This window comes from Mobula hypostoma, chromosome 7, assembly GCF_963921235.1.
Source record: "Mobula hypostoma chromosome 7, sMobHyp1.1, whole genome shotgun sequence".
NCBI lineage: Eukaryota > Metazoa > Chordata > Chondrichthyes > Myliobatiformes > Myliobatidae > Mobula > Mobula hypostoma.
The window spans coordinates 15225375-15237133 of record NC_086103.1 but is presented as its reverse complement, the minus strand read 5'-3'; the positions used below and the strand labels follow the sequence as shown (position 1 = coordinate 15237133).

The 11759-nt window shown below is 45.5% G+C and overlaps 1 protein-coding gene across 1 annotated transcript in view; it reads left to right on the top strand.

Moving 5' to 3' along the window:
- Nucleotides 1–449: 449 nt before the first annotated feature.
- Nucleotides 450–11759, top strand: part of mgat4b (alpha-1,3-mannosyl-glycoprotein 4-beta-N-acetylglucosaminyltransferase B) — a 340217-nt gene continuing 328907 nt past the window's right edge. The window contains exon 1 of the mRNA XM_063053065.1: nt 450–744. Coding sequence (XP_062909135.1) covers nt 654–744 — 91 coding nt within the window. The 5' untranslated portion in view covers nt 450–653. The remainder of the gene's footprint in view (nt 745–11759) is intronic.

The window sequence follows — 11759 nt, the reverse complement described above, 5'->3', positions numbered from 1 at the left end:
CACCTCGCACTCTATTTTTTTTCCCTGAAAGACACTGTAGAGATACCAACTTATCTGTTTTAATTTCTACAAATACATCCCAGCAAGTATTAGGCCTATTTATATATGAGTAAACATATATTAAATCTGAAGAGGTAAAAAATTGAGGGTTTTTACAAAAATAAATGCAAGTCCTTTCGTTTGGCCAAACTTCCAGCCACCAGCTTTGGTTGCCATGGATACTCTTGGGACAATGGCCATTCAACATTAACAGCATAATCATTAAGAAGATGTGATATGCAATTATTTTCAATCATCTACTTAACTCACAACATATACAGTTTCTAAATATTATGTTTTAATCCCGATATCTTTTCATGGGTCTTCAGCAATAAAAAATATATTTCGACCGACCGAACGACCACCAACCGCAAAATTAAAGACCAGCCCACTTACCTATCTGGGTTGGATATTCTTCCGCAGTGTGACAGGGTGACGCATGCGTCATCAGGCCGATGCGCTGCCGCCGCCGCCGGCCAGCGTAGGAGGCATCCGCGTGAAGATGTAGTACATATGAGGCGGAGTGGCTGGCGCGGTCCCAGTGAGAGGCTGGAAGGCGCATGCTAGAGAATATATACAATAATAAACCATCATAATAATGTCTGCCCGGTGAGATGAGGCTCCGAAATGGGACTGTTCTGACGGCTGTGGTCTTGTGCAGCGTGGTTTCGGTGAGCTGGTACGCGGCGTTCTCCGCTCAGAAAGGTGAGAGACCCTCTGAGGGGAGATGGGAGTCAACGAGGGCCCGCCCGCTTGCCTGGCTGGCTGGGGGCATCCACCCCGCTCCTATCACCTATCCTACCCCTCTTCCCATCATCTACCCGTCCCCTCTCCCCATCCCTCTCCCATCATCTACCCCTCCCCTCTCCCCATCCCTCTCCCATCATCTACCCCTCCCCTCTCCCCATCCCTCTCCCATCATCTACCCCTCCCCTCTCCCCATCCCTCTCCCATCATCTACCCCTCCCCTCTCTCCATCCCTCTCCCATCATATTCCCCTCCTCTCCCCTCTCCCCATCATCTACCCCTCCCGTCTCCCCATCATCTACCCCTCCCGTCTCCCCATCATCTACCCCTCCCGTCTCCCCATCATCTACCCCTCCGCTCTCCCCATCATCTACCCCTCCGCTCTCCCCATCATCTACCCCTCCGCTCTCCCCATCATCTACCCCTCCGCTCTCCCCATCATCTACCCCTCCCGTCTCCCCATCATCTACCCCTCCCGTCTCCCCATCATCTACCCCTCCCGTCTCCCCATCATCTACCCCTCCGTGACCCATTACCGGCTCCCCATCCCTCTCATCACCTGCTGGCTGGGGGCACCACCCCTGTGCTCATCATCTATCTCTGTCATTACCTACCTTCTCCCTGACCCAGTACCACCTCGCTGTCCATCTCCCCTCGGTCTGACCGGGCAGATCCTCCCGCCGATACCCTGTCTTGCCCCTCCTCGTCACTCATTCCCTGCCGATCTCCCTGGGCTCTGCCAGGCTGGGTTTATCCCTGCTTGCCTGGGCTGCGGGATCCCGGGATACTCTCAGCCGGCGGTAACAGCGAGACGGAGCGTGTATATTGCCAGCGCCAGGCTCTGTGTTCTTTGGGCTCTCCCCCCCCCCCCCCGTAGCCATGTTACTGTCTGTGCTGTGTCTCGGCGGATGGAGAGGAGCGAATTGCAGAGTTCCCAAAACTGGTTTTCGTAGTAACTTGAGCAACACACAAAATGCTGGTTTTCGTAGTAACTTGAGCAACACACAAAATGCTGCAGGAACTCAGTAGGTCAGGCAGCATCTATGGCTCACCCCGAAACATCGACTGTGTATTCACTTCCATAGCTACTGCCCGACCTGCTGAGTTTCTCCGGCATTTTGCGTATGTTGCTCTGGATTTCTCAGCAGCTCTTTGTGTTTAGTGTTAACTTCGCCGACAGTGTGTTTGAACACGGATACCTCATCATCGGAATAAACACACCAAGTTTATGTTTTATTCGCTCGCCAAATGTGTTCACTAATTCCGTCGCTTTACCTGAATCTGTGGAATTCATTGCCACAGAAGTGTGCGGAGACCAAGGCATTGGGTATATTAAAAGCGGAGGTTGATAGATTCTTGATTATTCGGGGTATCAAAGGATACGGGGAGAAGAATGGAGTTGAGAGGGATAATAAATCAACCGTGATGGAATGGTAGAGCAGACTCGATGGGCCGAATGGACTAATCCGCTCCTATGTCTTATGGTTGCCTATGGGGAAAAGAGTAGCAATTGGTCTTTACCGTGTGGACCCGTCCCTTGCTTATGGGGGGAGGGGTGGGGAAAGGGTTGCAATCGGTAGAGATGGCTCTTCGTGTAGTGTAATTGCTTTCCTCGGTGATTTTCCGGAGGGTTTTGAAGTGACCCGCTCCAAGTGGTGATGCCTTGACCGTTCGGAGATGTCTTTTGTCGCGGGGTGGTTGCCTGTGAGATTCGTGTGTGTGTGTGTGTGTGTTTTCTGTTTAGGAGGCCCGCATGGGTCTGCTGTGTGCAGTATGCTATCTCTTTCACTTTGTACCGCGACAAGAGTTGTATAACTTGTAAATAGAAAGTACTAGAAACTCCCGGGAGGATAAATAACGTTAACGTTCAAAATTCAAGATAGCTTAATGTTATTTCCAGTGCACAAATTTAAAGGAGAACCAAATAATTGTTACTCTGGATACGATGCAGCGCCAAAAGCACACAATAAGATAAAGATCTCAAGAGTAATAAACACTAGGTAAGATCGCTTCAAAACTCTTCAAAAGTTGTGTCAAAATGTTGTGTTGCTGAAAGGTTAGCGGTCCAAAACTATTCCCCAACCTGCTTTTTTAAAAAAGTTGATGCAGGATCTCAAAACCGTACCGTTGGCAATTCTTAAGAACCCTTCTGCTCCCTCTCCCTCCCTCCCACCACCCGCTAGATGTTGCTCGACCCGTTGAACTGTCCCAATTAGTTTTATTTATTTTGTTTTTAAAATTGGTGTATTTGCAAATGAAGCAATTTTTAATATAATCTGCATGATCTGTGTGAATTGTTCAGAATCGTTTAATCACTGGTATGTCTGAAATTTATTGTTTTGTGGCAGCAGTACAGTGCAATGCATAATAAAAAACCATAAATAACAACAAGAAGCGTGTGTATTTAAATAAGTAGTGTAGAAGGAGAGAGGAAAAAGGTAGTGTTCTGGAGTTCATTGTCCATTCAGAAATCTGATGGCAGAAGGGAAGATGCTGTTCCTAAAAGATTGTGTGTGGTTCTTCAGGCTCCTTCCTGTACCTCCTCGCTCATGGTTGCAATGAGAAGAGGGGGATGGGGGTCCTTAATGATGGATGCTGCCTTTTCAAAATGTCTTTGATGGTACAGAATTTGCCCAGCTTATTGGCCTGTTTCTCCATTAGATTGGTACACTTTTGGTTAATGTCTGCTCTCTAACATGTTGTATAAGCTTTTCACTGTATCTTGGTATATGTGGCAGTAACACACCGATTACGCTCTGTCTGCCAGAGAAAGCAGGATCTCCCAGTGGCCACACTTTTTAATTCCACGTCCCATTCCCATTCTGATATGTCTATCCACGGCCTCTACTGTCAAGATGAAGCCACACTCAGGTTGGAGGAACAACACCTTATATTCCGTCTGGGTAGCCTCCAACCTGATGGCATGAACAAACTTCTCAAACTTCTGTTAATGCCCCACCTCTCCCTCATACCCCGTTCATTATTTATACATATATATTCTTTCTCTCTCTCTCCTTTTTCTCCCTCTTCCCCTCTCACTATACCCCTTGCCCATCTTCTGGGTTCCCCCCCTCCCCCTTTCTTTCTCCCTAGGCCTCCTGTCCCATGATCCTCTCATATCCCTTTTGCCAGTCAACTGTCCAGCTCTTGGCTCCATCCATAGTCATAGTCATACTTTATTGATCCCGAGGGAGATTTGGTTTCGTTACAGTTGCACCAACCAGAACAGAGTATAAATATAGCCATATAAAACCACAAATAATTAAATAATAATATGTAAATTATGCCAGGAAATAAGTTCAGGACTAGCCTATTGGCTCAGGGTGTCTGACCCTCCAAGGGAGGAGCTGTAAAGTTTGATGGCCACAGGCAGGAATGACTTCCTATGACACTCTGTGTTGCATCTCGGTGGAATGAGTCTCTGGCTGAATGTACTCCTGTGCCCACCCAGTACATTATGTAGTGGATGGGAGACATTGTCCAAGATGGCATGCAACTTGGACAGCATCCTCTTTTCAGACACCACCGTCAGAGAGTCCAGTTCCATCCCCACAACATCACTGGCCTTACGAATGAGTTTGTTGATTCTGTTTGTGTCTGCTACCCTCCCCCTCCTGTCTTCTCCTATCATTTTGGATCTCCCCCTCCCTCTCCCATTTTCAAATCTCTTACTAGCTCTTCCTTCAGTTAGTCCTGACAAAGGGTCTCGGCCCGAAACGTCGACTGCACCTCTTCCTAGAGATGCTGCCTGGCCTGCTGCGTTCACCAGCAACTTTTATGTGTGTTGATTACATTTCTAGATAGTTTTACGAAATGGCAGCTGGAAAAGATGGAAATCCTGGGGTCAGGCATCATTCCTGCAGAAATAGCAATATCACATTCAGATTCATTTATCACATGCTCAGTGAAATGTGTAGTTTGCGTTAGCAACTAACACACCCAAGGATTTGCTGGAGGCAGCCTGCAAGTTTCACTGCCGTTTTAGATTTCTCAAACATGCTGGATTTAAAAGTGAATTTTTAACTTGCAGGGAAAGGTGGAGAGGCAGAGAGAACCAAAGGGGGAGAAAAGATCAAGTATTTCAACACCTAATTACTGACCTTTTAGTTTACTCACTCCCTCTGTTAATCTGTTTAATTTTAACTTTAGCAAATGCTGTCTGACATGGCGAGTATCCCAGCATTTTATGTTTTAATCAAAGTTCAAAGTAAATTTATTTTTGAGGTACATTCGTCACCATATTCAACCCTGAGATTTCAGATTTGCAGCATCTGCACTATCTTAATTTTCACAGCATACAGGGAGATGAGGGGGTGTTGAAGGAGGAAGATACTGGTGATGTTATCCAATATGTGCCAGCAGAATTTTAAATTAAAATAGAAAGGTTTGAGTCTGGATACCTACATTGTTTCCGGTTTTATCCAGGGAACTATCAGCATGTTTTGCTTATAACAGATTGGTGGGATATACATTGTATCTGTGTACACATTCATTATAGCTTCACTGCATCTTTTTAAAATGCATGAGAAACCATAGAAACCATAGAAAAGCTACAGCACAGAAACAGGCCTTTTGGCCCTTCTTGGCTGTGCCGAACCATTTTCTGCCAAGTCCCACTGACCTGAACACGGACCATATCCCTCCATACACCTCCCATCCATATATCTCTCCAATTTATTCTTAAATGTTAAAAAAGAACCCGCATTTACCACCTCGTCTGGCAGCTCATTCCACACTCCCACCACTCTCTGTGTGAAGAAGCCCCCCCAATGTCCTCTTTAAACTTTTCCCCCCTTATCCTTAACCCATGTCCTCTAGTTTTTTTCTCCCCTTGCCTCAGTGGAAAAACCCTGCTTGCATTCACTCGATCTATACCCATCATAATTTTATATACCTCTATCAAATCTCCCCTCATTCTTCTATGCTGCAGGGAATAAAGTCCTAACCTATTCAACCTTTCTCTGTAACTGAGTTTCTCAAGTCCCGGCAACATCCTTGTAAACCTTCTCTGTACTCTTTCAACCTCATTTATATCCTTCCTGTAATTTGGTGACCAAAACTGAACACAATACTCCAGATTTGGCTTCACCAATGCCTTATAGAACCTCATCATAACATTCCAGCTCTTATACTCAATACTTTGATTAATAAAGGCCAATGTACCAAAAGCATTAATTTTCTTTTATTGAGGTAAATTCTTTTGTCTGTAGACTATAAGGCAGGAGCAGTATTAGGCCATTTGGTTCATCCAGTCTGCTCTGATTTATTGTTCCTCTCAACTCTGTTGTCCTGGCTTCTCTACATAACCTTTGACCCCCTGACTAATCAAAAACCTATCACCCTAGGTAAAATGACTTATACCCAATGACTTGGCCTCCACAACCATCTGTGGCAACGAATTACACAGATTCATCAGCCTTTGGCTAAAGAACCTTATCTGTTCTAAATGGACGTCCTTGTATTCTGAGGCTGTGCCCACTGGTCCTAGACTCCCTCAGTATAGGAAATATCCTCTCCATGTCCCACTCTATCTTGGTCATTTGTAGGACTTGGATGAAAATCAAAGTTGCATTTATTTTCATCTGCACATCTGCTTGTTTACACAGATGCAATGGAAAAACTTGCAGCAGCGTCACAGGCACGTAGCATTAGAGACAAAGATCTCACAAGAAAAGAACTGAGCAAAAAAAAAAGAGTTCCATTGTGATATGTGGTGGTCATAGTATTGCTATGCAGAGGTGGTGATTAGGGTCGTGGCGCAACAATGATTGGAAGCAAGGGGAACTTTGTTCTATAAATATACAACATATTTCCATCTATGTGAACATTGTGGAATATAGAATAGTACAGCACAGTCCAGGATCTTCAAACCACAATGTTGTGCCAACCTTTTCAGAATCAGAATTGGGTTTAATATTGCCAGCATATGTTGTGAAATTTGTTAATTTGTTTGCTATACATGATCATATGGAGGAAAAAAAATCTACTTCAAGATCAGTCTAATTTAGCCCTCCATTTTTCTGTCATCCATGTGCCTGCCTGAGACTCTTAAATGTCCCTAATGTATCTGTCTCTACCAGCACCCTTGGCAGGGCTTTCTACACACCCTCTGTGTAAATTTAAAAAAAAGTTCCTCTCACATCCCCCCTATACTTTTCCTCCAGTCACCTTAAAATGTTAATGATGCCACCTTGTATTAGACATTTCCACTCTGAGAGACAGTCTCTGGCTGTCCACTTGATATATGACTTTTATTACATGATGCTTCTTATTGCTAACCTTGTTGCATTACCAACAAGATTAGGAACCTCTCTAGAATAGTCATAGTCATACTTTATTGATCCTGGGGGAAATTGGTTTTCGTTACAGTTGCACCATAAATAATAAATAGTAATAGAACCATAAATAGTTAAATAGTAGTATGTAAATTATGCCAGTAAATTATGAAATAAGTCCAGGACCAGCCTATTGGCTCAGGGTGTCTGACCCTCCAAGGGAGGAGTTGTAAAGTTTGATGGCCACAGGCAGGAATGACTTCCTCTGACGCTCTGTGTTGCATCTCGGTGGAATGAGCCTCTGGCTGAACGTACTCCTGTGCCCAACCAGTACATTATGTAGTGGATGGGAGACATTGACCAAGATGACATGCAACTTAGACAGCATCCTCTTTTCAGACACCACCGTGAGAGAGCCCAGTTCCATCCCCACAACGTCACTGGCCTTACGAATGAGTTTGTTGATTCTGTTGGTGTCTGCCACCCTCAGCCTGCTGCCCCAGCACACAACAGCAAACATGATAGCACTGGCCACCACAGACTCGTAGAACATCCTCAGCATCGTCCGGCAGATGTTAAAGGACCTCAGTCTCCTCAGGAAATAGAGACGGCTCTGACCCTTCTTGTAGACAGCCTCAGTGTTCTTTGACCGGTCCAGTTTATTGTCAATTCGTATCCCCAGGTATTTGTAATCCTCCACCATGTCCACACTGACCCCCTGGATGGAAACAGGGGTCACCGGTACCTTAGCTCTCCTCGGGTCTACCACCAGCTCCTTAGTCTTTTTCACATTAAGCTGCAGATAATTCTGCTCACACCATATGACAGAGTTTCCTACCGTAGCCCTGTACTCAGCCTCACCTCCCTTGCTGATGCATCCAGCTATGGCAGAGTCATCAGAAAACTTCTGAAGATGACAAGACTCTGTGCAGTAGTTGAAGTCCGAGGTGTAAATGGTGAAGAGAAAGGGAGACAAGACAGTCCTCTGTGGAGCCCCAGTGCTGCTGATCACTCTGTCAGACACACAGTGTTGCAAGCACACGTACTGTGGTCTGCCTGTCAGGTAATCAAGAATCCATGATACCAGGGAAGCATCCACCTGCATCGCTGTCAGCTTCTCCCCCAGCAGAGCAGGGCGGATGGTGTTGAATGTACTGGAGAAGTCAAGAAACATGACCCTCACAGTGCTCGCTGGCTTGTCCAGGTGGGCGTAGACACGGTTCAGCAGGTAGACGATGGCATCCTCAACTCCTAGTCGGGGCTGGTAGACGAACTGGAGGGGATCTAAGTGTGGCCTGACCATCGGCTGGAGCAGCTCCAGAACAAGTCTCTCCAGGGTCTTCATGATGTGGGAGGTCAATGCCACCGGTCTGTAGTCATTGAGGCCGCTGGGGTGCGGCGTCTTCCACAGTACAGGAATGCTCTGGAGCCTCAGGCTCAGGTTGAATGCATGCCGAAGTACTCCACATAACTGAGGGGCACAGGCTTTGAGCACCCTGGTACTGACACCATCCGGTCCTGCAGCCTTGCTTGGGTTGAGACGTTTCAGCTGTCTTCTCACCTGTTCAGCTGTGAAGCCCATCGTGGTGGATTCGTGTGGGGAAGGGGTATAGTCATAAGAGCAGGGTGGGGGACTGTGAGGAGGGGTAAGAGGGGAGAGTGGAATATGTGTTGGTTGGGGGCCGACAACAGATGGCTCATGCGGGGGACGAGCAGGGGCCACAATGTCAAATCTGTTAAAGAACAGGTTAAGTTCATTGGCCCTGGCCCTGAAAAGGTAGTAATAGTAAATTAAGCTATTTCAGAGCAGCTGAAAGCTGTGCTTCTTTAACATTGAGTAGCTGTTGTACATCAGTAGCTCCACAGGCTTGACAGAACAAGGTGTTGCCCAAATGGCAATGGACAAGGTGGATGTGAATATGTGCACATATGGGTTGGCAGTTGTCAAGGGTGGGCTCATCCACACACTGACGCTAGCTTACTGTCAGTGTCTAGAGTGACAGAGTCCTGATGAAGGGTTTCGGCCTGAAATGCAGCTCTGGTTCTGTGCAATGAGACAGGTAAAATTAGTGATCTTATAGCTAGGGATCATCTTGGAAAGAGTGATCACAGTTATGATTGAATTTCTCATACAAATGGAAGATGAAATAGTTCAATCTAAAACCGGTGTATTATGCCTAAACAATGGAGTCTACAATAGAATGAGGGCGGATTTGGCTAGTGTAGTCTATATAGTGGGACAGTTGAGGAATAGTGGAAGACTTTCCAAGAGATTTTTCACTATGCGCAACAAAGTATATTCCAGTTAAAAGCAAGCACAGTAAGGGTGTGGAGACCCAGCCTCGGATAACTAAGGAAATAAAAGAAGGCATCAAAGTAAAACCTCGGGCATATAAAGTCACCATGAGTAATGAGAAACTGGAAGATTGGGAAACCTTTAAAATACAACAAAGTACCACTAAGCGAGCAATAAAGAAAGAAAAGCTAGATTATGAAAATAAACTAGCACAAAATATAAAAATGGATAGTAAAAGTTTTTATAATTATATAAAACGGAAAAGGGTGGCTAAAGTGAATGTAGGTCCCTTGGTGGACGAGAAGGGGGAATTGATATTGGGTAATGAGGAAATGGCTGAGGCTTTGAATGACTATTTTGTGTCATCTTCACGGTGGAGGACACATCTAACATGCCAAGGAGAGAGATTATGCATGCAATGGGAGGTGAGGACCTTGATACAATAGCTAACACTAAAGAGGTAGTGCTGAGCAAACTTGTGGGCCTGAAGAAAGGTAAGTCCCCTGGTTCTGATGGAATGCATCCCAGAGTACTGAAAGAAATGACAAGTTATAGTAGAGCCTTTGGTGATGATATACCAAAATTCTCTGGACTCTGGGCAGGTCCTAGCAGATTGGAAGACGGCGAATGTCATGCCACTGTTCAGAAAAGAATGTAGGCAAAAGGGGGGTAACTATAGGCCAGTTAGTTGGGAAAATGCTTGAAGCTATCATTAAAGAAGAAATAGCAAGGCATCTGGAAAGAAATGGATCCATCAGGCAGTTGCAGCATGGATTCAGCAAAGCCAGGTCCTGTTTGACAAACTTATTAGAATTCTTTGAGGATATAACGAGCACAGTGGATAGAGGGGAGCAGATGGACGTTCTTTACTTGGATTTCCAGAAGGCATTCGATAAGATGCCACGTAAAAGAAATCCATAAGATAAGGATGCATAAAGTTGGGGTTGATGTATTAGAATGGATAGGGGATTGGTTAACTAATAGAAAGCAGAGAGTTAGGATATATGGGTGTTACTCTGGTTGGCAGTCAGTGGTGAGCGGTGTGCCACAGGGGTTGGTGCTGGGCCCACAATTGTTCAGATAGATGATCTGGAAGAGGGCAACGAGTGTAGTGTATCTAAATTTACTGATGTTACTAAATTGAGTGGAAAAGCAAATTGTGCAGAAGATACAGAGATTCTGCAGAGAGCTATAGATAGGTTAAGTGAGTGGGCAAGGGTCTGGCAGATGGAGTGCAATGTTGGTAAATGCAAGGTCATCCACTTTGGAAGGCAAAATGAAAGAGCAGATTATCATTTAAATGGTAAAAAACTGCAACACGCTGCTGTGCAGAGGGACTTGGGAGTGCTTGTGCATGAATCACAAAAGGTTGATTTGCAGGTGCAGCAGGCTATTAAAAAGGCAAGGGGAATGTTGGCCTTCATTGCTAGAGGGATTGAATTTAAGAGCAGGAAGGTTGTGCTGTAACTGTACAGGGTACTGGTCACGCTGCACCTGGAGTACTGCGTGCAGTTCTGGTTTCCTTACATGAGGATGGGTATACTGGCTTTAGAGGCTGTGCAGAGGAGATTCACCAGATTGATTCCAAAGATCAGAGGGTTAGAATATGAGGAGAGATTGAGTCGCCTGGGACTGTACTCGCTGGAATTCAGAAGAATGAGAGGAGATCTTATAGAAATATATAAAATTATGAAAGGGATAGTTAAGAGAGACGCAGGAAAGTTGTTTCCACAAGTAGGTGAGACCAGAACTCAGGGGCATAGCCTCAAGGTTTGGGGCAGATGAGAAGGAACTGCTTTTCCCAAAGTGTGGTGAATCTCTGGAATGCTCTGCCCAAAGAAGCAGTGGAGACTACATCAGTAAATATATTTAAGGCAACGTTGGATAGATTTTTGCATAGTAGGTGAATTAGGGTTATGGGGAAAAGGCAGGTAGGTGGAGATGAGTCCATGGCCAGATCAACCATGACCTTAATGAATGGCGGAGCAGGCTCGATAGGCCAGTTGACCTACTCCTGCTCCTATTTCTTATGTCTATTCTCCATAGATACTGCCTGACCTCCACAGTTTCTTCAGCATTTTGCATGTTTTGCTCAAGATTTCCAACAAAAGCTCCTGTGTTCTGGATTGACTTTTTTTCTTCTCTCCTTCCCTCCTCTGTATCCACTTCCTCTCTCTTAGACCATTTGTTCTCCTTTTTGTATTTGTGTTCTTCCCTTTCCACACCCCACAATACCTGTTGTTCACAGGTCAAAACAGAACTTTTCATGGTAGCAAGAGGGCCTGCACAATGGTAGTAGTGTGAAGAGTGCAAGGCCCGGATGAAAGACCCCCCCCACCTTTCAGACTGTACTCCCTTTTCGTTCTTACCATCAGGCAGGAGGTCCCACACCACCAGGTTCA